This window comes from Macaca thibetana, chromosome 4 (assembly GCF_024542745.1).
Source record: "Macaca thibetana thibetana isolate TM-01 chromosome 4, ASM2454274v1, whole genome shotgun sequence".
NCBI classification, from domain to species: Eukaryota; Metazoa; Chordata; class Mammalia; order Primates; family Cercopithecidae; genus Macaca; species Macaca thibetana.
In genome coordinates, this window is record NC_065581.1 from 148,994,692 (window position 1) to 149,021,734 (window position 27,043).

Consider the following 27,043-nt stretch of genomic DNA (forward strand, 5'->3'; position numbering starts at 1 on the left):
TTAAAGTCCTTAAAGGGACACAATAGACCTTATCCCAAAGAGAAGAAAACGGCATGGTACGTTTGGTACCTTCCAAGGTAGTTTGCTTTAAAATGTTAGCAGTTGCAACTGCTTACTCAATCACTTTTTTCCATATAGCTTATGCAGCACCACCTCCCCTTCAGTTGCGCAAATCCTCCATTTCTATCTCCATAAATTACATTCTCAGGTTATTCAGCCTCTTCTTTTTATTAACTTGTATGAAGGGAGTACCTATCATATGTGATGTATTCCTCATTTTCATACTTTCTCATCTGTGAAAACTTCCGTTTTTTTCCTTCAGACTTCCTCACCACTCTCTTCTATCAGATCCTTCAAGGCCTGCCCTTGGTAATTCCTCTGCCTTTTAGTCTTTATATTCCCTGTAGAGGAGATAAATGTTTCTTTATGCACTTAGTGTACTTTGCAGCGACCTCTGTTCCAGAAAATAACACATAATTATTCATTACAGTGAATTCCACAAATAGAGAAAAAGAGTAAGAAGATAAAGTCCATTTTCTTCATTGGGGAACTGGGGAAGGACTGATAAAGAATCGACAGAGTGATACAGTAAAATAAAATACAGAGATTATATTTTTATGTTTTTCACATGTTTACTCTTTTCCTCTCTTAGCAGTTTGGAAACTTTGTGAAAGTGGAGATGCAGTGTATTTTACATGGTTCATTGCATCTAGCATAACGTTTTTTCTTTTTGAGATGGAGTCTCACTCTTGCCCAGGCTGGAGTGCAGTGGCAGGATCTGGGCTCACTGCAACTTCCGCCTCCCTAGTTAAAGCAGTTCTCCAGCTTCAGCCTCCCGAGTAGCTGGGACGACAGGCGCGTGCCACCATGCCTTGCTAATTTTTTGTATTTTTAGTAGAGATGGGGTTTCACCATGTTAGCCAGGATGGTCTCCATCTCCTGACCTCGTGATCCGCCCGCCTCAGGCTCCCAAAGTGCTGGGATTACAGGCGTGAGCCACCACGCCTGGCCCATCTAGTATAATGTTTTGCACACAGTTGTCAGCAGATAAATATTGAATGACAAAATAACTCAGATGGGGAAAAAGAACAAAATAACCTAGTGCTCAGAAAGACTTAGTGAGCAAATGGAAAAATGTCAAAAAGATTTACAAAGGCATTCCTAAATAACAATATTTCCCCTTTTAGTCATTAGAAAAGGTCCAAACACTTTTGACATTTAATCTTTCACTTGCATTTTAACAGAGCACTACTTAATTTTGGGTCGCCTTTTATACACTTGGTACATTTTAAGTTGATTATACTGGAGATAGAAGGGGATTAGACTCTCGATGTGTGTTGTCCAATACCGTACCTTTAGCCACCAGTGGCTATTGAGCACTTGAAATGTGATTAGTCTGAATTGAGATCTATAAATAGAAAATTCACACTGGATTTTGAAGACTTAGTATGGAAAGAAAAATGTTAAAATATCTCAATTTTTTTCATATTGATTGCATGTTGAAATATTTTTGACATTGTGTTAAAATATATTGAAAAATTATCCTCATTTTGCCATTGTTTAATGTGGCTACTAGTAAATCTAAAATTACATAGGACAGCATGACTCTTGACTTCCTGAGGAATAACTGAAAGCATATAAAATATCTAAAAATTAAACATGTTAATACTTTCTCCTCCTGAAACTTCTTGTGACTAAGGGTTATCTTGCTAAAATTCAAGGCCAATGGGTAAGAAGAAGGTGAGTAAAATTTCTTTAATGAACTGTTCTTGAGTACTTCAGATGCATTGAATATTTTGCAAAATGTACTGTGCAACACTTTCTTGATATAGGTAGGGTAGATTTGGATGCCAAATCGACACAGTTATATTGTTTTAATTTTTAGTAACATTTAAGACCCATATATTCATATTTTCTAAAGTAAAATGCTCTTTTTTTTATTTTTTATTTTTTGAGACGGAGTTTTGCTCTTGTTGCCCAGGCTGGAGTGCAATGGCATGATCTCGGCACAAGGTGACCTTCCGGCTCACTGCAACCTCCACCTGCTGGGTTCAAGGGATTATCCTGCCTCAGCCTCCCCAGTAACTGGGATTATAGGCATGCGCCACCATGCCCGGCTAATTTTGTGTTTTTAGTAGAGATGGGGTTTCTCCATGTTGGTCAGGCTGGTCTCAAACTCCCGACCTCAGGTGATGCGCCTGCCTTGGCCTCCCAAAGTGCTGGGATTACAGGTGTGAGCCACCGTACCCGACCAAATGCTCTATTTTTAGTTTACAAATGTACATGATGTTCAGAAAATATTTTCAGTTGTATTTTAACAGTTGGCTAGCAACAGAAAAGGAAAATATCTGAGTCTAGCTCTGCATTAAGTCGGTTCAATTAATGTGTACTACTTGAAGAAGCATACTTTTTGAAAATTAGTGGTCTGTAATTGTAATCTTGCAGTAGTTGTTTATTGAATACTAGCATAAGTAAGGATTGAATGGGATAATAAAGGTTGTCTTTGCCCTTGAGGAACTCAGACTCATTGAGGGGGGTACCATTCCTTGAATGTTTCCTCTTTTTCTCCAGCAAATATACACATTCAAAACATCAACAAGCAAACTCAGAGAGGACCAGCCTGGCTGAGAGGAGTTGACCATCCCCCTCAGGACTGACTTCCTTTCCTTCAACATTATTATATAATTAAAATCCTAGACTATATAGAAGTGACAGGTATGCTCTCTCTGCATTTATTATTATGGGAGGTGTTTTACTTGGAAGCAGTACTTCCTCCAGGTTAAGTGCTTTAAGCTCTGAAGGGCCATCTTAATCCATCCCTCTGACCTCAGAGGTTGTCAAGACCTATAGAAGAGTTTCTATCAAGCCACATTAGGAAAAATGTGGATGTCTACTTTTTGGCTTCACTTTTTTTAGGATTTGTATTTAAGGTAATTTCTTTGAGAACAGGTAAAAGGAAACGGTTTAATTAAAAAGGAAAGGGTTATTCAGACAAGCTACTAATTTTTGTGAATACCTACATGTATTATATATGACCTGATGGGCAGAGAAGGCATACTAGCTGTAAATTAGGATTAAATCCCGGTTTTATAATTACCACATATGGCGTTTGCCAAAATAAACTACTCTGAGTCTTGGTTTCCTTATCCATAATGTAGGGTTAATAAAACTTGCAGTATAAGCTAATGTTTTAGGATGCATTTGGAGACTGCATTATAAGGTTACAGAGAGGATAACAACAGAAACATTTGAGAGCTGACTTTGTGCCTGACACTGTGCTAAGAGATTTCAAGTATTAATATAATAAAGAGGTTAGACAAACAGCAAGCATCATGTCTAGCATATAATATGCAATCAATTAAAATTTCCATTTATCTTCCTCTCAGTTTTAATTTCTCATTTAATTTACTTTCAGACAAATAGTCATGTAGCTTCATGGTTCTCAAACCTGGCTGATCATTTTATATATAGCTTTGAACTTTCAAAAAATACTGATGCCCAGACTGTACTCCAAACCAATTAAATTACAGCCTCAGGTGCAGCCGAGTTTGAGAATCATGGATTACCTTTTCTTGAACTCCTTAAGTTAGGGAATACATACTGCCTTCCTAGTTTTGTCAAATTGACTCAAATTTGCCAACTTATAAGCATCCAGCTATTGCAAAGAGCCTGGTATATCGTGGAGTTTCAGGATATCTATTTCATAGTTTTCCCCCTGTGGTCTTGCAGAATGGAATTAACCTGAATTCAGCAAAAGAGCTCTTTAAAACTCCTAACAGCAGGTGTCATCTTTGAAATTCCCTTGTCAGAAAAGGAAATGATTTCTTAGTGATATGCTTGACTTCTGTTGATCACTATTTGCTCTTTTAAAGTGTCCAAGGATGTTTTAATAGATAATTGGTATTTGTTGTTTTCTTTATTAAAGTATAATCTACATGTAGCACAAGAATGGCCATAGCAGTTTTATTCATAACAGCCCCAAACTAGCAACAGCCCAAATGTTCACTAACAAGCAAGTGAATGGACAAATTATGGTGTGTTCATACAATGGAACACCACTCGACAATAAAGAGGAACAACCTATTGATCATCAACATGGATGATCCCAGAGACATGTTAAGTGAAAGATGTCAAAGGAGTATATATTATATGATTCCATGCATATGAAGTTTACTAGCATAGAAAACTTTTCTATGGTGATAGAAATCCCAGGCATGGTAGCCTCAAGGTTGAGGGGAGTAACGGTAAATTTTGAGCACATTTGCAGGGGTAATAGTGCTCTATATCTTGAGTTGGGTGATAACACAGATGTATCCACTTTTCAAAACTTGACCAATTATACATTTTAAGATTTATGTATTTTAGTGTAAGTAAATTATACCTCAATAAATAGATTTTAAAATATCGTTGAGAGTTTAAAAAATGGAACTTCATTTGCCCATCTCCAGTCTTTTGGCTTCTCTTCCTCTGTGGTAAAAATTGCTGACTCTACTTGCAAGATCTTATTTGTAAGTTCTTACTGTTGCATGATTTTATTTATAATTCTAATAATGAAATTACTTTTTAAAAACTTATTTCTCTTTCAATTCCAGGCCAAAATTGATCTTTCTCAAGATTCTCTTAGTTTACAAACTGAGGTCTGTCATCCTCTGGTCATTGAAGTGAAGTCTGCTAAGGACATGTCCTGTAAACAGGATTGACATTCCCTGGGGCCCTCTCAAGAATCTCTCTGAGCTTCCCTTTCCATTTATGACCATTTAGATGCTTACAAGATGCTTTTCTCTGACTTCTTCAGCTCCAACTGCTCCTTTCCATTACCCTAAAGCTGTGGATCACAAAGTGTTCTCCAGACCAGCAGTATATGCACCACTTGGATCTTATTAGAAATGCAGGTTTTCGAACCCCACCCATGACCTACTGAAACAGAACTCTGAAGGTGAGGCCTAGAAACCAGGTTTTAACCAATGTGCCAAGTGATTCTAATGCTTGCTATCAATCATTTGGGAACCATTGCCCTAAACTCAGTTGCTGCTTCTGCTTCATCTCCTGTTGAGTCAATTTCCTGAATTGTTTCCATTATAAAAACAAAGCAAAACAAGACATTTACCTATATTATTAATCACAAATAAGTTCCCTACCCTGTGGGGTCACAATTTGGGCTTTGGATATCTAATTCTGCATCAAGTACATATCTCTGTCTTCATGATCTCAACAAATTATTAGATATATCAGTAACTTCCATATATGCTCTCATTTTGTAGTTTCAGTGTCACTATTTCCATTTAATGGATAGGGAAATAGGGGCTCAGGAAAGAGAAGTGTATTATCCAAGACAAAAGTAACATGGGCTGCATTCAATTAGGGCTTCTCATTTCCAGCTAAGACACCTTGCACCATAATAAAGCAGCCTGTAACTAAATTTGCCATAAAAATATATCTAAAATCTTAATTAAGTTTGAATAGCTTGGTCTTAGTTGAAAGTTATTTCTAATTCATTCACAAGTAGCTTTTAAAAGGGATATGTTTATGTTAAACAATAGGTCTCCAAATCCTATCAGATAACTGTATCCTGTCTTTAAAAATGTAATTTTTGATATCTACTGCCTGAATTAAATTGCTTTGTTGTACTTTCCCTCAGAGAAATAGAATGGACCAAAGCAGTTCAAATATTTTAATATTTCTCTGGAGTTTGGCTGCTGCGATGTAAACAACTATTGATATCACTAATAAATAAATAATGTATATTTATTGAGGTTTAGTCAATAGAGCGATTATTTATAAGAGGCATGTAGTACTTAATTATCATCCTCTTCACCAAACTCCAACTTAACTTTGGACAATACAATTAAGAGTTGTGTTCAGATGACTTTAAAAACAGGTGCATGGTACATGTTCTTGTTGTTAACCATTTTATTTAATGGCCAAACTTCTTTTGGGTCAGTTTTGATAACTCCTCTCCAATTTCATCAACAATGAGGGAAATGTAATTTCAAGGCAAGCATTGAGCACTAAGTATATTAGGCACGAGTGGGCTTGTTTATTTAAGGCCTTACAGCTCCCAGAAATAGAATGTTTACAAGGTGTAATCACCTTATATTTCAGGACCCTGTTTTTCCAGAATTGTTTTCTTTTCCCAGAAAATTTTTACTCTCTATTTATTTGTATTTAGCTGTTCTTTACTAAAGTATAGCTCTATCATAGCAGAAGATTGTGCCTTCTTCATCTCTGTATCTTACATTTCTTAGCATGGTAGATGTTCAATTGGAATGTGATTTCAGAGAGTGCCTGTGTTCCAGTCTTGATCCAATATTGATGAACTTAATGTGTTAATCTATTATAAGCAAAGATTTTCAGGTCAAACTTGGTTTGAAATACAGACTGTATGTTCCTCACAGAAAATATGACTTTGAACAACCAAGTCTGCTTAAAGTCAGCTATTAAAAGTATATATTTGATGCAGCTAGTTTTTTCTTAAGATATTTTATAAAGTCTTTAAAGTGATATGTGGAAGAATGTAGTAAAGCACTTTAGTTAGAGCAAAAAGGATTGTTTTCCCTATTAGCCCAAAATACCATATGCCTATAATCATTAGGAATTAACTGCAACATAGTGGACAAACATTATTACTATGTGCCAGTGTTTCATGACTTCCTCAGATTATTCAAATGGTATCCTACTTGGTCCAATTCAACTCTTCTTTTCTTCCACAAACCTTTCACTTATTTTACATAGATGACTTTTGTTTCTGAACTGAACTTTTATACAATTACAGTTTCATAATAGAATTTGACATTGATTTTATACTGCCTACAATATTGTTTATTTAATTCTTAGCATAAAAATAATAAAAATGAGCAAGTCAGCTTCTATTTATTGAAAGCATACTGTGAAAAACACTTCATAGATATCTCATTTCACCTTCAAAATTCTGTAAGTTGTTTTATTATATTCATTTTGTATAGGAGTAAATTGTGGCTTAGAGAGGTAAAGTGACTTGCCCAAATTAAACAGCTAGTAAGTAACAGAACTGGGACTTGAAGTCAGATCTGTTTGATTTCAAAGGGTGCATCTTTAACCAGCATACAAAGGTGTGGGGTCATTCAGGTCAGGGCCTTTGTCTCTGGTTTCTCTTAAGACTGGTGAAAGCAGGAGCATATGAGTTGTTTTTTTTTTTTTTTTTTCTTTTTTTTCAAAGTATTATCACAGGCAGTGATCACAACTAATTAGCCTGATTAAATGTTAATTTTTTAACAGTGATAGCCTAAATAGAGATTGTGATTCCACTGTAATAATACACAGAGTACCAAATGTATGTTGAGAAACTATGCCACAGTCATTTTATTGAAATATGATCTATTTTTGCCAAGCTGATCTATATTAGCTTAAACTTGAACTTTGAAGGCAGACAAAACAGAATCATATTATCATCCTAAAGACTACTTCCTCCCTCTAGTGACCAGGAATGGGAATATCATAGCTACAGGCATTTAGAAAACTTGGTTCTCAATGTATATGCATACCTCCCTCTAGGGGGTATTTGGGAAATTTCCAGGAGTAATTTTGGTTATTACGATGAATAGGGCTGCGGCTGGTATTCATTAAGGGCGTTAGGGATGCTAGACATCGTGAATGTGAGGGATAGTACCCTATATAAAATAATTTTCCAGCTCAAAACATTCATGTAGATGAAAAATTCATTATTTTTTAAGTCTAGAATATAGGAGTTCAGTCATGTTTCACTTAACAATGAGGATACATTCTGAGAAATGTGTCGTTAGGCAATTTCGTCATTGTGTGAACACCATACAGTATACTTACACAAACCTAAATGCTATAGCCTACTACACATGTAGGCTCTATGGTATAGCCTATTGCTCCTAGGCTACAAGCCTGTGCAGCATATTACTGTACTGAATTCTATAAGCAATAGGAACACAATGGCAAGTATTTGTGTAACTAAACATATCTAAACATAGAAAAACTACTGTAAAAAGATAGCATAAAAGATTTTAAAATGGTATACCTGTATAGGACACTTACCATGAATGGAGCCTGCAGGACTAGAAGTTGATCTGGGTGAGTCAGTGAGTGAATGGTAAGCGCATGTGAAGGTCCAGGACATTACTGTACACTACTTGATACGGTTTGGCTGTATATCCCCACCCAAATCTCATCTCAAATTGTAATCCTCATGTGTCAGAGGGGCCTGGTGGGAGGTGATTGAATCATGGGGGCAGACTTCCCCCTTACAGTTCTTTTGATAGTGAGTTCTCATGAGATCTGGGGGTTTAAAAGTGTGTGGCTTGCTCGCTCTCTCTCCTTCTGTCTCTCATGCTTTGTTATGGTAAGATGTGCCTTACTTCCCCTTCACCTTCTGTCTTGATTGTAACTTTCCTGAGGGCTCCCCAGGCATGCGGAACTGTCAGTCAATTAAACCTCTTTTCTTTATAAATTACCCAGTCTCAGGTAGTTCTTTATAGCAGTGTGAAAATGGACTAATATGCTACTGTACATTTTATAAGCATTGTACACTTTGGGACACTAAATTTATAAAAAAAATTTTTTCTCCAATAATAAACCTTAGCTTACTGTAAATTTTTACTTTATAATGTTTTAACTTTTTAAAACTTTTTTACTCTTTTATAATACCATTTAGCTTAGAACACAAATATTGTACAGCTGTACAAAAATATTTATATCTTTATAAGCTTTTTCTAATTTTTCTTTTTTTTAACTTTTTAAACTTTTTTGTTTAAAATGAAGACAAAAACACACCCATTAGCCTAGGCACACCCAGGCTCAGGATTATCAATATCACTGTCTTCTACCTCAACATCTTGTCCCAATAGAAGGTCTTCAGAGGCAATAACACACAGAGTTTTCATCTTCTGTGATAAAAATGCCTTATTCTGGAATACCGCCTGAAGGATCTGCCTGAGGCTATTTTATAGTTAAGTTTTCTTTTTAATAAGTAGAAAAAATATACTTTACAATAACATATAGTAAATACATAAGCCAGTGACATAGTTGTTTATGTTTTATCAAGTATTATGTACTGTACCTAATTGTATGTGCTATACTTTTATATGATTAGCAGTGTAGTAGGTTTGTTTATAACGGCATTACCATCAATGCATGAGTAATGAGTTATACTATGACATTGTGAGGGCTACATTACTCAGGCTATGATGACACTAAGCAACAGGAAATTTTCAGCTCCATCATAATTTCACTGTTGGATATGTGATCCGTCATTTGCTGAAATATCATTATGTGGCACATGAATATTTCACATATGAAAACAAAAAATTTGCACTTTTTAGATATGTGTTGTATTTTTACAAGTGATTTATTTCATCTGCTCTCAAAGTATTGAATGTAAGATAAGCCATTAGTAAACACTAAGAAAGAGAAAGAAAAAGAAAGAAAACAACTTTCAGTTAAACTGTGACACATAGCTTTCTAATTCTTAGGATTTTTATTGCATACATATGGAAAGACCTTTTGATTTTAAAAATGTAGTTTTAAAAATATATATATCACTCATAGGTATATATACAAAGTAAATTATCAGTGAAATAAACTAGTTTCACTATAAACTAGTTTCACTATTCTAGTTATTTTCCCATTTATAATAGTAATCAATTTCTATTCAAAATTCTTGAATAATTTTGCTGATGACAATATATCTTAGTAGAATGTTCTAGTACTAATAACAGTATGCTTCTGGGATTTTTTCCCCCTAAGCCTCCAGTACTCATTCTGCAAGTTTTGGTGCTGGCACTTTCTTGATCTTACCAGAAGATATCAACATAATATTTTCAGGGAACAAATAAGACTGATTTTCCTTCCTCGAATGGCTCTTAAAGAGTTTACTGATTGATTTTCCTTCCTCGAATGGCTCTTAAAGGGTTTACTGATTGAAACGTCAAGAGGTTGCAGTTGTCCAATCATGTCGGCAAGACTAATAGCCAAGTTCACACCTCCTGGATGACTAGTATGCCATGACTGCTGTTCTGCTGGTAGCAGTTGTAAGACACCATTGATTATATCATGGATAGTCATTTCAGAGACGTTAAAATGTGGAAGAAGAAACTGGGTTAAAAAGGGAGAAAGCTGGGAACCCTGCATGGGGCTACTGCATACCAGGACTCATTCCTGACTTCCACTGGCTCCAGGGGAATGGGTGAGTTGAACTGGCAAGGAGCAACCTACTCTCACGCAGCCTCTGGAACCCTGGCAGAAGGGAACCCCTTGACCACCACGGACACTCAAGTTGGCAGAGAGAGCTATTTAGAGAAGGGTTAGGGGCAGCAAGTCGGCTGATGCAGAACCCTGAGGGTTTGATGTGGGAGCATCTGTAGCAGAGTACAACCAGGGATGGCTATCCCCTTTAGGCTCGACTTGCTCCCATAGGAGATGTTAACCCTAGAGGAACTGTCAGATCTGAACTCTGCAGAGTGGTCTTGCCTGTCAGACAGGGCAGGTCTGACCTGAGCACCCCTTGATTTGCTGGCCTCCCCTGGGGCCCCAGCCTGGCTACTCCTGCTTGCAGAGTGGTCTCGGGTTCCCTGGGGGCCCATACCATACCTTCTGTGCTGGCAGACCATGCTTAACCAGCAGAGAGCTCCAGTGGGCTGGCCATTACAGCCATGTGCCAGCCTGCATGCTGTCTCCTCATACTGCAGCTTCCCCTGGGCTCACAGCAACTCCCCACATTGCTTTGCTAGCATGTCTGTATGGGCAGATTTTGCTTTCATTGCCCCCCAGGCATGTGGGAGTGCTGTTTACTCCCCTCCCCCTGATGACTACCATTGTAGACAGAGCCTTGGTGGGCACAGAGTCATAACAAAAAATCTCCTGAACCCAGCAAAATCAAATTAGAAATCAAGACAAATAAATTCACTCAAAACCATACAATTACATGGAAATTGAATAACTGCTCCTGAATGACTTTTGAGTAAATAATGAAATTAAGGCAGAAATCAAGAAGTTCTTTGAAACTAATCAGAATAAAGATACAACATACCAGAATCTCTGGGACACAGCTAAGGCAATGTTAAGAAGGAAATTTATAGCACTAAATTCCCACATCAAAAAGTTAGAAAGATTTTAAGTTAAAAGCCTAATTATCACAAGTAAAATAAATAGAGAACCAGGAGCAAACAAATCATAAGCATGCAAAAGACAAGAAATAACCAAAATCAGGGCTGAACTGAAGGAGATTTAGACACAAAAAGACATTTCAAAGATCAACAAATCCAGGAGCTGGTTTTCTGAGAACATTAATAAAACAGACCATTAGCTAGACAAATAGAGACAAAAAGATAGAAGATTCAAATAAACACAATCAGAAGTGACAAGGAGGATATTAGCACTGACCCTACAGAAATACAAACAACCATCAGAGAATATTATGAACACCTCTATGCTCATAAAGTAGAAAATCTAGAAGAAATGGATAAATTCCTGGATACATACAACCTCCTAAGACTTAACTAGGAAGAAATTGAATCCAAGAACAGACCAATAGTGAGTTCTGAAATTTAATCAGTAATAAAAAGCCTACCAACCAAAAAAACGCAAAAAACAAAAAAACCCAGAACCAGAGAGATTTACAGCTGAATTCTACCAGATGTACAAAGAAGAACTAGTATCATTCCTACTGAAACTATTCAAAAAAAAAAAAAAAAAAAAAAAAAAAAAAAAAAAGAAAAGGAGGGAATCCTCCCTAATTTATTCTATGAGGTCAACATCATCCTGATACCAAAACCTGGCAGAGATACAACAAAAAAAGAAAATTTCAGGTCAATATCTTTGCTGAACATCAATGCAAAAGTTCTCCACAAACTACTAGCAAACCAAATCCAGGAGCACATCAAAAAGCTTATCTACCATGATCAAAACGGCTTTATCCTTGGGATGTAAGGTTGGTTTAACAAACACAAATCAATGATGTGATTCATCACATAAACAGAACTGAAGACAAAAACCATATGATTATATCAATAGATGCAGAAAAGGCCTTCAATAAAATTCAACACTCCTTTCATGTTAAAAACTCTCAATAAAGTAAGTATTGAAGGAACATACCTCAAAATAACAAGAGTTATCTATGACAAACCCACAGTCAACATCATAATGAATAGGCAAAAGCTGGACACATTCTTCTGGAAAAGCAGCACAACACAAGGATGCTCACTCTCTCCACTCCTATTCAACACAGCATTGGAAGTCCTGGCCAGGGCAATCAGGCAAGAGAAAGAAATAAAGTACATCCAAATAGGAAGAGAGGAAGTCAAATGATCCTGCTTTGCAGACTACATGATCCTGTATCTAGAAAACCCCATAGTCTCAGCCCAAAAGCTCCTTAAGCTGATAATGTCAGCAAAGTCTCAGGATACAAAATCAATGTGTAAATATCACTAGCATTCCTACACACCAAAAACAGTCAAGCTGAGGGCCAAATCAGGAAGGAAATCCCATTCACAATAGCCACAAAAAAAAAAAAAAAAAAAAAAAAAAATAAAATACCTCGGGAGGCTGAGGCAGGAGAATGGCGTGAACCCGGGAGGCAGAGCTTGCAGTGAGCCGATGTTGCGCCACTGCACTCCAGCCTGGGCAACAGAGCGAGACTCCATCTCTAAATAAATAAATAAATAAATAAGCATCTAGGAATACACCTAACCACGGAGGTTCAAGTTCTCTACAAGGAGAATGACAAAACACTGCTCAAAGAAATCAGAGATGAAATAAAGGAAAAACATTACACACTCATGAGTAGGAAGAATCAATATTGTTATAATGGCCCTACTGCCCAAAGCAGTTTATAGATTCAATGCTATTCCTATTAAACTACCATTGACATTCTTCACAGAACTAGAAGAAACTATTTTAAAACTCAAATGGAAGTCAAAAGAGCCCAAATACACAAGGAAATCCTAAACAAAAAGAACAAATATCGAGGTATCACACTACCCAACTTCAAACAATAATACAGGGCTACAGTAACCAAAACAGCATGGGACTGATACAAACACAGACACGTAGACCAATGGAACATAATACAGAACTCAGAAATAAGACTGCATACCTACAGGTATCTGATCTTCAACAAACCTGACAAAAACAAACAATGACGAAAGGATTCCCTATTCAATAGATGGTACTGGGATAACTGGCTAATCATATGCAAAAGATTGAAACTGGACCCCTTCCTTATACTATATACAAAAATTAAATCACGATGAATTAAAGACTTAAATGTAAAACCCAAAACTATAAAAACCCTGGAGGACAACCTAGGCAATACCATTCTGGACATAGGAATGGACAGAGATTTCATGACAGAGACACCAAAAACAATTGCAACAAAAGCAAAAATTGACAAATGGTATCTAATTAAATGAAAGAGCTTCTGCCCAGCAAAGAAAACCATCAACAGAGTGAAAAGACAATCTACAGAATGGGAGAAAATGTTTTCAAACTATGCATGTGACAAAAGTCTAATATCCAGCATCTATAAAGAACTTAAATTCACAAGAAAAAACAACTCTATTAAAAAGTGGGCAAAGGACATGGACAGACACTTCTTAAAAAGACATACATGCAGCCAATATTCATATAAAAAAAAAAAACTCAACATCACTGATTATTAGAGAAATGCAAAGCAAAACCACAATGAGATACTATCTCATACCAGTCAGAATGGCTATTATTAAAAAGTAAAAAAATAACAGATGCTGGCGAGGTTGTGGAAAAAAAGTAATGTTTATACACTGTTGGTGAGAGTACAAATTAGTTCATTTATTGTGGAAGATAGTGTGGTGATTCTTCAGAGACCTCAAAACAGATATATTGTTTGGTCAAGCAATCCCATTAATAGGTATTTACTCAAAGGAATATAAATCGTTATATCATAAAGACACATGCATGTCTATATTCACTGCAGTGTTATTCACATAGCAAAGCCATGGAATCAACCTGAATGACCATCAATGATAGGCTAAAGAAAATGTGGTACATATACACCATAGAATACTATGCAGCCATACAAAAGAATGAGATCATGTCCTTTGCAGGAACATGGATGGAGCTGTAGACCATTATCCTTAGCAAACTAAAGCAGGAACAGGAAACCAAGTATCACATATTCTCTTACAGGTCGGGGCTAAATGATAAGAACACATGGATGAACAACACACACTGGGGTTTATCTAAGGGTGGAAGGTTGGGAGAGGGAGAAGATAATGAAAAATAACTCATAGGTACTAGGTTTAATATCTGGGTGATGAAATAATCTGTACAATAAACCCCAATGACATCTTTACCTATATATCCTGCACATATACCCATGAACTTAAAAGTTAAATAAAAAGAAATGTGGGGAAAAAAGGTGTGTCTTATAATCAAAGAGATATAAATGTGAATTGGGGAAATTCTGTCCTTTTCCTCCAGAACTTTATCATAAAGCTGCTCAAAATTTCAGAAAATCTATCTCAGAAAAGCATTGCTGCTTATGTCTTTAGTACCTTACACCTATATCAAGTTGCATTAGTAGTTTCATACACTAGTGAGTCTACAGGTATAACCATCTAATTTATCATGCCATAAAGTGTTGGCATGTCAAAACATTTATATTTTAAAATAGATATTTTAAAAATTACGTTCCTTTTATTTTCCTTTAAATTACAGCTAAGTTATTATAATGACTTTAAAAAATGTGCATGTTGATATACAATATGAATTTCAAGAAAGGAAAACATGTTATAAAAAGAAATGTTATATCTAGCCAGGCCCGGTGGCTCACAGCTGTAATCCCAGCTCTTTGGGAGGCCAAGGCGGATCACCTGAGGTTGGGAGTTCGAGGCCAGCCTGGCCGATATGGTGAAATCCTGTCTCTACTAAAAAAAAAAAAAAAAAAAAAAAAAAAAAAAAAAAAATTATCCGGGCATGGTGGCAGGCGCCTGTAATCCTAGCTACTTGGGAGACTGAGGTGGGAGAATCACTTGAAACCAGGAGATGGATGTTGCAGTGAGCCAAGATCTTGCCACTGCACTCCAGCCTGGCCACGACAGAGTAAGACTCCATCTAAAAATAAAATCAAATAAAAATAAAAGTAAAAAATAAATGTTATATCTGATGAGTTGAGAACTATTAAGGTATTGAAACAGAGAATCATGAATTCTTGTTTCTCTTTAGTAACTGGGCACTTCCTCAACAATTGTCACTAATTTTATGGATGGGGCAGGCTATAGACTGAATGTCTTTGTCCTCCTCAAATTAATATATTGAAACCTAATCCCCAATGTGAGAGTATTTGGAGATAGGGTCCTCTGGGAGGCAATCAGTGCCCTATAAAAGAGACCTCTGGTTAGAGCCCTATGAGATTAGTGCCATTATAAAAGAAACCCCAGAGAGATCCCTCACTCCTTTTTCCATGTGAGGACACAGCAAAACAAAACAAAACAAAACACAAAAACCAACAAACTATAGTCTAAGAACCAGGATGCAGGCCCTCACCAGACACCAAATCTGCTGGTGCCTTGATCTTGGAATTCCCAGCCTTCAGAACTGTGAGAAGTAAATTACTGTTTACAAGCCACCCACTCTATAGTATTTTGTTACAGCAGCCTGAATAGACTAAGACAGGTAAAGGAAAAGAAGATAAAGAAGAAAGTTCAACATTAAATTGGGATGGTCATGCAGTCTTATTTCTAAGAAGGTGGTTTTTCATGTTATAGGTTGTGTAAGGTTGCAGAATAGTATGGTGAATGAGTGCACAGGCTCTCTAGTCAGATTACCTCATTCAAATTGTGGCTCCACTACTTGCTGTGTAATCTTCGATAAACCACTTTATTTCTCATTGCCTCAATTCCTTCTGAGGCATAGTGAAGTGGAGGTCATAATATCACCTCACAGGGTCCTTGTAAAAATTAAATGAGATACACATTTAAGCGCATAAAAGTATATGGTATATAGAAAACACTAAATAAATGTAAGCTATAATGAACTAGAAACTATATCATTCTGAAAAAGAAACTGCTGGCCAAAGATGTAACAATAGGGGATATTTCACAAATTTTCCAATCTTTACTGTATACTTTAGTAAAGTCATTCCTGTTAGACTGTATTAATTTATGTTTGAACTTCCAGTAAATCTTTCCTCCTTGCAAATAAAAACTACCTCATGGATTTTCATGGCATTTTCTATCGTTATTTTTCCATAGAATCATAAGTCACTGATGTAGTTTTTTCTGTGTAGTAAGGTTTATTGCCAATTTCCAGTAGAATAGACTTTACTGTGTACAAAATATATATTATTCGAATATGCAAAAAATGTAAAATATAACTCATAGCTACAATTATATATCCACACACCTCAAAATGAAACACAAGGATAGTCACACTATTCATATTGGTAAAATCTTTCAAAATTTTTATTTAAATTTAAATTTTCACTTAAATATCAAGATTCATTAAAACGTTCTATGAGACAGTAACTGGGCTATACTATGGTAGATGCTACAGAAGCTGCTATGCAGTCATCATTATCTAGCTGGGATAAAATTGACCTTAATGAAACAACCAATAAAGTTAAAAAGTAGAGGATAAGTAACTACAGTCATTTGCTGTATAACATTTTGGTCAAAGATGAACTGCATATACAAGTGTGGGACCATAAAATTATAATACTCTATTTTTACTGTATCGTTCTTATGTTTAGATACAAAAATACTTACCATTATGTTACAAGTGCCTACAGTATTCAGTTCAGCAACATGCTGTTCAGGTTTGTAGCCTAGGAGCAATATGATATACTATTTAGCTTAGATGTGTAGTAGGCTATTGCAGTTAGGTTTGATAGATGTACTATATGATGTTCCCATAATGACAAAATCCCTGTCATTAAGTGAAACATAACTGTACTAAGTTGGATGGTAAAAGTCATAAGGGCTATACAGAAATCAGAAAACTGTCAAAATGGCAAGTAATCAAGGAAGGAGGTAAAGTAATTAAAGTGGGAGGAGGCAGTTTGCCAATTAATATATATGTGACCACGGGCATGTTAACTTCTCTGTGCTCACTGGGTCTTTGTTTATAAAATCTAATGTATTTAAACTGCCTAGTACACTCTACATGAACTGAGTGTTAAAGAATGGCCAGGTGGTTATGAGTGAAAAATGATTCAGGTAACAGAGCTAATAAAAGCTGGAGATGGGAATGCTTTGAGTAGTAGAGATATAAATCTTTAAAAAATTTTGGCACACATAGAAAGAAAAATAAGTTCACATGTAATTTTATATTTTTCTATAAATTTATATAATAGCAAACTTCTTTTTTCCTCCTGCATGGAAAAGTAACTTTCATTCAGTATTCCCTGCTTCTCTTCAACTTGGCTCAGGTTATAATGGAAAAGAGTTACTCTTTCAACAGTGCAAAGATTCTTTGGAAAAGAAACAGAGCAGTGTCATTAATTCAAAGTCACAAAGTCAATTATAACACACTGTTTACTTGTTTACAAAGATGATACCTCAACAGATTGACTTCACCACACAAATAAAAAAAGAGCATTTATTAAGACAAAGAGGAAAGAGGGAGAGAAAAATAATTGCTCTCTGTTGTGTGAATCTTGTTTGCTATTTCTTATGGGATAACTGATTAGCTGGCAGGCAGTAAAGAGGTCATTCTGGACACATTGTCCTTGGTAGGCTGACTAGGCATACAAAAAACCCTGCAAGGTAGGCTGTTTCTCTGTATTATCTGCCAGTGACCTTCCATCAGTACTTTATCTTAGTTGAACCAGAGCTACACTCCTTCCCTCGCTAGAAGTCTTAGTATATATGCTGCATTCCTCTAAATCCTTTTTTTCTAAACCTGTACTTCTGAGTCTGTATTTGAAAGTGATCATAATCTGGGGTGCTCAAAATGGAGTTTCTTTTACAAAGAGTTATAATCATAACCGTTTATTCGAATATAAATGTAAGACATTAAACATAAATATGCAAAATTTACATTTCCCTTTGGTCTTGCATTTTTCCAAGGATTAACACCATTATTCTCACTCCAACAAACTAACATATTGTACTGGTAATCACTATCAAATGAATTGTAAGGGCTAACTGACTTGAACAGACAATAACTAACCTTACTTTTAAAGTAAATATTTTAAGAGACAATAGCATAGATGCCCCGGCACATAGCTGATTATTGCTCCTGTGCTGCAGTGAATTACCACATGAACACATTTTGGCAAAGATTTGTTAGCTTCACGTCTACAGGCATTATGAAGCAGGAAACACTTTTAGATTAAGATTGTAACCTGAGGAAAAGAACATATGCATCAGTTTAGAAATTAAAATCCCCTGAGATATTTCTTTCAGTACCGCTTAAAAGCCTCAATTTGTGCTCCTGTGCCAGTCACCTCTACGTAAGGAAAAACATTTTGCTACTCTTTATTAGTTAAAAGTGAAGAGGAAATATTGTCCACTTGCTTTGTAGATGTTGGCCAAATTATATAAACTTTAAAATCTGTAAGACAAATTGAAATATTCCTTTATTATGTCTTGTTAGGAGGAGAGAAGTTTGCCTTTCAGCTGCTCCTTAATTTTAAAAATAACACTAAACATAGTAACACTTCTCTTTAAAAATCAAACTCTGCTCATCTAAATTTTTTGGTAATAGCCAAGAATCCATACCTTAAAGAAGGAAAGCCTGTGAGTTTGTGAATCCACTTTCCTACTCACGAGAAGCCCTATGAACTGACTTGAATAGACAGTAACTAACCTTATTTTAAGAAACAATAGCTTAGGTGCCTTAGAAATTCATTCAGAGGCTTATAAATCCACATTAACACAGTTCTCACATTTTTGAGTCTGGTCTACATCCATTTACGTAAGTAAAACTCCCTTTCCAGATTGATGAAATTCTTTTTGTGACAAGAAGACAAAGGAATACAACGGATTGATAAGCGTAGTCACCGGCGCAGAGTTCTCGCGCGATGTTAGGACGCTACCGCTCTGACATCACCGGTTGCCATGGTAGCACCGCGGCGAGTAAAAGAGGGGTGGCGCTAGACGTTTCGGGCAGAGTGCGGCCGCTGCGGAGACAAGGAACTCTCCCTCTACCGCCAGTCTGACTTCTACCAAAATGAGCGGCCTGGATGGGGGCAACAAGCTCCCTCTCGCCCAAACCGGCGACCTGGCTGCTCCCGACCATGCCTCAGGAGATCCGGACCTAGACCAGTGCCAAGTGCTCCATGAAGAAACCGAGGCGACACAGGTGATGGCGAACACAGGTGGGGGCAGCCTGGAGACCGCTGCGGAGGGAGGTGCATCCCGCGATCCTGTTGACTGCGGCCCCGCGCTCCGCGTCCCAGTTGCCGGGAGTCGCGGCTGTGTGGCGACCAAAGCCGGGCAGGAGGATGCTCCACCTTCTACGAAAGGTCTGGAAGCAGCCTTTGCCTCCGAGGCTGCTGATAACAGCCAGAAAAATGGCTGTCAGCTTGGAGAGCCCCGTGGCCCTGCTGGGCAGAAGGCTCTAGAAGCCTGTGGCGCAGGGGGGTTGGGGTCTCAGATGATAGCCCGGAAGAAGGCCAAGGAAGTGACGACTAAAAAGTGCGCCATGTCAGCAGCGGTGGAAAAGGAGGGAGAAGCAGGGGCGGTGATGGAGGAAAAGAAGGTAGTGCAGAAGGAAAAAAAGGTGGCAGGAGGGGTGAAAGAGGAGACACGGCCCAGGGCCCCGAAGATCAATAACTGCATGGACTCGCTGGAGGCCATCGATCAAGAGTTGTCAAACGTAAATGCCCAGGCTGACAGGGCCTTCCTTCAGCTTGAGCGCAAGTTTGGCCGCATGCGAAGACTCCACATGCAGCGCAGAAGTTTCATTATCCAAAATATCCCAGGTTTCTGGGTCACTGCCTTTCGAAACCACCCCCAGCTGTCACCTATGATCAGTGGCCAAGATGAAGACATGCTGAGGTACATGATCAATTTGGAGGTGGAGGAGCTTAAACACCCCAGAGCAGGCTGCAAATTCAAGTTCATCTTTCAGGGCAACCCCTACTTCCGAAATGAGGGGCTTGTCAAGGAATATGAGCGCAGATCCTCCGGGCGAGTGGTGTCTCTTTCCACTCCAATCCGCTGGCACCGAGGCCAAGATCCCCAGGCTCATATCCACAGAAACCGGGAAGGGAACACTATCCCTAGTTTCTTCAACTGGTTTTCAGACCACAGCCTTCTAGAATTCGACAGAATTGCAGAGATTATCAAAGGAGAACTGTGGCCCAATCCCCTACAATACTACCTGATGGGTGAAGGGCCCCGTAGAGGAATTCGAGGCCCACCAAGGCAGCCAGTGGAGAGCGCCAGATCCTTCAGGTTCCAGTCTGGCTAATCTCTGTCCTGTGAGAAGCTTCTGCACAAGTTTCCTTACCACCTCCTCTTGGACCTATGCTTGGCCAACAGCATGCAGTCTTCTGTCTGCTTTCTCTTCATACTGCGGATTATCTTTTCCTTTGGTTCTTCTAAATCTTCAGTAATCAGTTGCAAGATTATTGGCTTACCTGCCCATGCCATTCTTCCTCTGGACCTTCATGCTTTTCTGCATTGTGTTAACATGTTTCAAGTGCATGGCCTTCTACGGCTTCTATGCCAAACATGATACTATAGATGTACTGTACCATACTGCCTTTCTTTGCATGGCTTGGACCCTGTCTGTGACCGTGGTCTTCTCCCAGTTTAGGTGGTTCTGTACCACAAAGAATCTTGATACATCTTCACAAATAACTACTGGGCTTCATACTTTATGCTGGCTGTGTACCTGATACCCATGTACTTATGGTAAGCTCTTTAGGTATTACCACTGCAAGACAAAACTGATATCTTAACCCAGCTGTCAACCCAAATTGGACATTCCAGACTACCACCAACTGGATCCCAGCTGCCTTCCTGGGCTTGTGCCATCCACCCTACTGGTTATCTGGTAGAACAAGCTGGTGGCTGGTGGGTGACTGCTAGGCATGAATGAGGTAATAGATGAAAAGTGTTCCATGATATCACATTGGTGTTCCTGTACCTTTGGTTACTCTACATCATGACCAGCTACTGGTAAGTATGAAGCCTGTGCTATAGCCCAGCCCTACTTTCTCTTACCTTCTGGTTGAACTTTGCTTAGGCCACCATTGTCTGCCTTCAGGAACTATCTGTAGACGTAGCTCCCAGGGAGCTCACAGGAACACCCCCTACCACCAGGATGGGCAGCCATATGTGACAGTGCCCAAAGCAAGGCTGGAACGCAGTCCCTTCCAGCTTAGTCTTTCTGATTGCTAGCCAACAAACCATCCTTAATCTGAGCAACTTCTTTAGGCATTTCCTCTTTTCCCCGCCTGCTCCCACTCTGAATATGACAAAGTTGCCAGAGTTGGGGCATTGAGGAAGAGATATTTCTGGAATGTGAGACTTCTTATGCCTCTGTCTCTGTGTCTCTTTCTTTCTCTCCCTCCCCCTTCCCTTCTCCCTCCCATCCCTTCTTTTCTTCCCTTTTACTCTGAAGCAGTTTTAGCTTATGAACAGAAAACAAAACTGGCAAAGCAGACTTTTTGTTTAATTTGCTCTTTCCTTGATTGTGTTCAGAGAGGAAAGGTATGATTAAATGGGTTCCAGATCTCTTATTGCCCTTATTCCTCCACCCCACTTCCTTTAGCAAGGTCTGACAATTTCAAAGGGAGACCTATAGGTTGTTTAGTTATAGGCAGTGTTCTTTTAGGCAGGTTTTGACATCTTTATCTTTTACCCTATCCATTCTACCAAAACCTGTGTATTTCTTGAGCTTTTAGTTTGAGAAGCTGGAAAGAGAGAGAAGGGCCTTACAGTGATGGGTTCAGGACAGGTCCTGAACAGGATGTGAGCGAAGGCAACCAAAACTTAGCTTCACTCCACTTTTCTAAAGATGGAAATGCTTTTTCAGGCCTTGGACTGCTTGGAAATGACCCAAGGGTAGCATTTTATAGGTCATTCTTCTCCTTTGTACTACTTTGTTCCTGCCCTGATGTCCCATGTGTCTTCATCCTATTGCCTGGCTTTCTTGGCCCTCATTTTTCAGCTTCTGCATTTCCTTCCCTGCTCCTAACAAATGAAGAAGCAGGCTGCAGCCTGCATTCTGGAAGATCTCCAGCCTCCTTGTAGGGGATAAGGGGAATTTTTCCCTTTCGATTTTGAAGGCTTTGACCTAAGCCCCTTTAGGGTTGAGGAGGTCTGAACACACACAGTGGAGAGGTTAGTCTAGGTTGGGAAACTGAGTAAGTCCAGAACAGAAATGAGCCTGCTGTGGAGTGGGTTTGGAAAGGCCTACAGGAAAGACCCTGCAGGGTCAGGGGTGGGAGGGTAGGCCCCTGAGGTGCGCCCCAGGGAAGAGGAGCTGGTATTTAAATCGTATGCTTGGAGGAAGATTTTCCTTCAATTTTTCCTAAGTCCTTGAATTCACCAGTAGATTTTTGTAAACAAAACTGTAAGGGTGTTTCCTCTCGATTATCCTAGGAGTGACCTTTATATGTGTGGAAGATTAATGGTGTATGCTCCTTATGTCACTGTTTTTGAGTAAAATCTATTTCCTTTCTCCGTTTCAGCCTATGACAAAATTGATGTTTACAGGCCTGCTTTTTGCTTATAATTGACAACATGTGCAAAAATACCAAATTTGTGTCCTGTGCAGTATGAAGACTTCAGTGAATATTCATTAATGTATTAGCTTGTTCTGCTCTCTGTTCATATATGGCTCTATTCTTAGAAATATAATTTGAATGTTATCTTTCAGTAGTCTGAATATTTTACAAATTGTTGCTATGTCTTGTGAAAATAACCTCAAAAAGAAAAATATGACTCTGTTGTCTTACTTGATACTTCTTGCCCTAGTAATGTACTTGACATTTATGTTCCTAAGCAGTGTAAGTACTAGTAGAATTTCTCTGTCAAACTCAATGATGATTATTAGTACTTTTGTCTTCTCCCATGTGCTTGAAGGAAAAACAAAGTGTCACTACTGTATTTCTTGTTTTCATCAAAAAATAAAAATAAATAAAAAATTCTGTTGTCTAGGTTAATTTAAGGTTGGGAAATCATTAAAGTTATCAAATGATACCAGTAACTATCATCCTGAAAGTTAAAAAAAAAAAAAAAAAAAAAAAAAAAAAAGCAACAGCCACCAAACCTCCTAAGATTTTTCACTTGAAAAATGGTAAATAGAAGCCCAACTACAACTGCATACTCATGAGCATTATTTTTTCTATATAACAGTGCAGTTTTTGGTGGTAATTGAAGCACCATATAGTATCACTTAAAATACTGTTTTCAGTGGAAAACTTGTCTATGCAGCATCCTTGTTCATTACATTTATATTAACTGTGCCTTCCGAGGTCTAACTCTCAATAAGCTTAAGATAGACTTTTGGAAGAATTAATTATTGTGTATTCTGAGTGCTACTTACATTATTTTCTTACACCAGTGTGTGGCTTTAAAAAGAATACCAAGAAAACATGAAATAAAATGTCTAGAGACAAATGATATCAGGTATCACAACTTTAATTACCAGTAATGATAGTTTTGCTGTATAGCAGCAATTACATGAAGTTTTATTGGATAAATACCTCTGCATTCTCTGCAGTAAGGAGGGCTTTATGGATGCTGCAAAATCTGTGAAAATGAATTGCCAAGTATTTGTAGCCATCTAAGCAAAAATTTGACAAAAATGGCCCAAAATTTCTCATTTGAGTTAGAAACTTAATTAAACATACAGTTAGATAGATGCTGACTCCTGGTGCAATTGTGACCTGCAATTTCTTGCTGCAGTATTTTTTTCTAGGGCTGGAGAACTTTAAGTATTAGAGACCTAGGTTTTCTTTTGCAAGCTCTACATCCATCTTAATCCTAAATTCCCCTAACAATGTTCATCTTACCTTTTCAGTTCAGTGACTGATTTCTGCATTGTCAACCACCTGTTTCAAGCTTTATTATACATTTTCTGTGCCTGTTCTGGATGTAATCAGAAAATGTCATTTTTCCTACACTTGGCTTATTATCTGCTTTAGTCTAACCAATAGCATTCACTCTAATAGGCTGGTGCCACTTATTTGTTACAGATTAGCATGGTTTCTGTTCCGTTTAGTCTAATAAAATTAGTCATTAAGTTACTCAATTAGGCATCTTACAGGTTTCACTTACCAACCAATTGGTTCACTGCTATAGCCCTGCTCCATTTCTTTGTATTGCTTTTTCTTCCATAATTCTAGACCCCAATTATTCTTTATGTGGACCTCCAAACCTGTTAAGAGGTTCTCCCATCCTCTGGTCACCTAAGAAGTATTATCATTTTAGTCTTCTCAGGCGATAATCTCTGTGAGTAGTGGTGACACTGCATAATTTCCTGGTCCTCACACAACATTTCCTTGGGCTTCCATTTCTGGGCATTCAGCACAAGCCAGACACTTATAAAAGGCTTCTCTGACCTTCTTATCAGGCCCTTCTCCCCATTACTCCTGGTGCTGCTGCTTTGTCTCCAGCTAACTCAAGCGTCCTTAAAAGTTTTCGTCATTAACGAACAAAAACTAAAACTCTTACCTGTATTTTTAATTTTTGAGTTCCTGTCCTATAGAATCACAATTTAAGACCTGGATATTTGATCTTGTTTCAGTGACATATTCCCTGGCTTCACAATCTCCTCAAAAGATCTGAGGTATGTCAGGCACTTCGAAGTGCAGTCTCATATTACTTTGATAAACCTTGTAACAAATTTTATTCTTTCCATTTAAATAGTTGAGAAAACAGAGGTCCAGAAAGTGGAAGTAAACTGCCTAAGATGCAAGTCTCACTGCTGAGTTTTCTGATTTCAAGCTAGCATACCTTCCACACTATCACAGCTATGGTAGTAAATTTGGCATACAAATGTTAAACCCTATTGACATGAGTATTCAGGCCTCAGTTGAAGGTTATGTTTAATCATTCATGAACAGCCTTTGACAGGAGTACATTTTATCCCTTGATTTAATACAGGATTCCATACAGTTACAGATGAACACATCTGAATTTACTTACGTAATCTTGATGTTTGCTGCACATGAATGAAATTTAACAGTTTGTTCCCTTCATCAAAGGCATTGAACATTTAATGTACCAAAAAGACATTAAATGTTATACTCACGGAATTTAGCTGCTAAGCATTGTAAAGAACTGCTGACATTTCCGTTAAATTAAAAGAATATTTTTTAATTGATTAAACTTGGTGATTGCTTTTAACACATTTAGATAGTAGTTTATTCCTTTTCTTTATTAAACTTTGTTAAGCTTTATTAAACTTTGATCTTTACAAGGAAGTAACATGACCAAAGTACCAAAAAAAGTAAAACAAACTTGTTTTTTGAAAAGTCTGTGAACAGGTACGTGGTTCAAGAAAGTAATTGTCAAGCAGTCTATGTAGTTTTCTAGTTGTCATTGTAAGTAATGACCCAACTTCTCTATAGGCCCAGATATCCCATTTCCCACTAATTTTACTCAAAGATGAGTTTTCATCACTCATTCTCCATTTTGGTTACTTCAGCAACTGAGGGAAATTTACCAAGCAGTCAAGGTGAACATTAACCCAGAATACGAAGAAAGAGTAGGCCTGCTTACTGATGACCTTGGAGTGTGTGGCTTCCAAGAAGAGCAAATTCATTATATACTTTAGGACTCCTATGATTCTTGGATCTCTATTTTACTCTCCTAGGTAAGTTTTATATTACAGATATTTAATATATTTGGCTAAATTATGAATTACTTTAGAGACTGTGTCTTCACTTTTAATCCCTCTTATGTCCTAGAATGGCATTATTGCTAAATTGAAGTGTGGTTTTGGGCTGAGAATTTGCCCCAGTCTAGATTCAACATTGGAAGACATTATGTATCAAGTAATTAAAAGTGTGATTTTGAGGATCAAACCTGAGTTCATGTATTGCTCTCTTAGTAACAGTGTAACGTAGAGCAAGCATTGTATTTAATCACTCTGAATTTCAGTTTTCCCATCTGTACAATTTAATAATTATATGCATCTCATATGGTTGCTGTAGAGAGTAAACAAGACAATGTACATGAAGTAGCCTAGTGAGGAGTCAGCACTCATGACCACTATTTTACTATTATTTCTGAGGATAGTTCTAGAGACCAACAAGAGACACCTTTTTGAATTCATTCCATGTGAACTGGACCATGCCCAGGGATTTTCAAGGATGGCCATACGACCATACTGGGTGAATTACTTGGTATGCTGTCATGGCTTTAACAAAAGCAGTCAAGTGTATTCCAGTCTTGCACCAATCTGGGAACCAACTGTTAGGATAGTCTTCTTGTGCTCAAGATGTAAGGGCCTGTTACTCCAACACTGAATATTTTAAAAAGCTATCCATGTATTTCTACCATTCAGTCAAGGTTATTATACCTAGAGAGGCAGTTTGATTTTCCACTTTATGCTGATTTGTTATATAAAATAATTATATAAATTTATTTTCATTCAAACCAGTTCGCTAAAAGTGTGTGTATTTAAAGTTATTTTTGGATATGAACATTGGTGGGGAAATAATACTTGATTTCAGTTTAGAGTTTAACAAACTCAGTTGATTTTAGATTGCAATTCATGGTTCAGTTGAAGTTTTTACTACCTCAGTATTCCAAATACCAGATTCTGACAAAACACTTGGTCACTGAGTCATTCAGATCTTTCCTCTGCTGATGCGATGAACAGTGGCCAGCAAAGAAAACCTCCGCTCCCTTAAATCTATTTTTAGGTGTCCTTTAGATTATGAATGTTTGCCTGTATGCAAATATTACATGTCTTCTGCCCATTTATACAATTTTTTTGTTTCATATAACTACTTTAATATTTTCTTTTTAATTTTTTTGGTGCCACATTTGGATGATTATTTTTAATCTTCATATCCAATCAGAAACACTGGCACTTTTTAGAAACAATGAAATACAAATTTAAAAAACCAAATTATAGTCTTGCTAATTATAGAAAA

At 37.5% G+C, this 27,043-nt stretch overlaps 1 protein-coding gene and 1 long non-coding RNA gene across 2 annotated transcripts; one reads left to right on the plus strand and one right to left on the minus strand.

Annotated features, from left to right (window-relative positions):
• Positions 1-90: 90 nt before the first annotated feature.
• On the minus strand, positions 91-18,987 carry LOC126952212 (uncharacterized). The gene is made up of 4 exons (XR_007724821.1): positions 18,699-18,987; positions 16,743-16,801; positions 15,804-15,925; positions 91-401 (listed from the first exon to the last, which is right to left on the minus strand). It is a non-coding gene; the product is annotated as an uncharacterized LOC126952212 (long non-coding RNA).
• Positions 18,988-19,024: 37 nt separating this feature from the next.
• On the plus strand, positions 19,025-23,072 carry TSPYL4 (TSPY like 4). Its single transcript, XM_050786626.1, has 2 exons — positions 19,025-21,107; positions 22,625-23,072. Exon 1 carries the CDS (start codon positions 19,150-19,152, stop codon positions 20,392-20,394), a length of 1,245 nt encoding a protein of 414 aa, XP_050642583.1. The 5' UTR covers positions 19,025-19,149; the 3' UTR covers positions 20,395-21,107; positions 22,625-23,072.
• The last annotated feature ends 3,971 nt before the right edge of the window (positions 23,073-27,043 follow it).

Excerpts from the sequence above, each read along its gene's own strand:
- TSPYL4 (XM_050786626.1), top strand. The coding sequence starts at position 19,150 with ATGAGCGGCCTGGATGGGGGCAACAAGCTCCCTCTCGCCCAAACCGGC.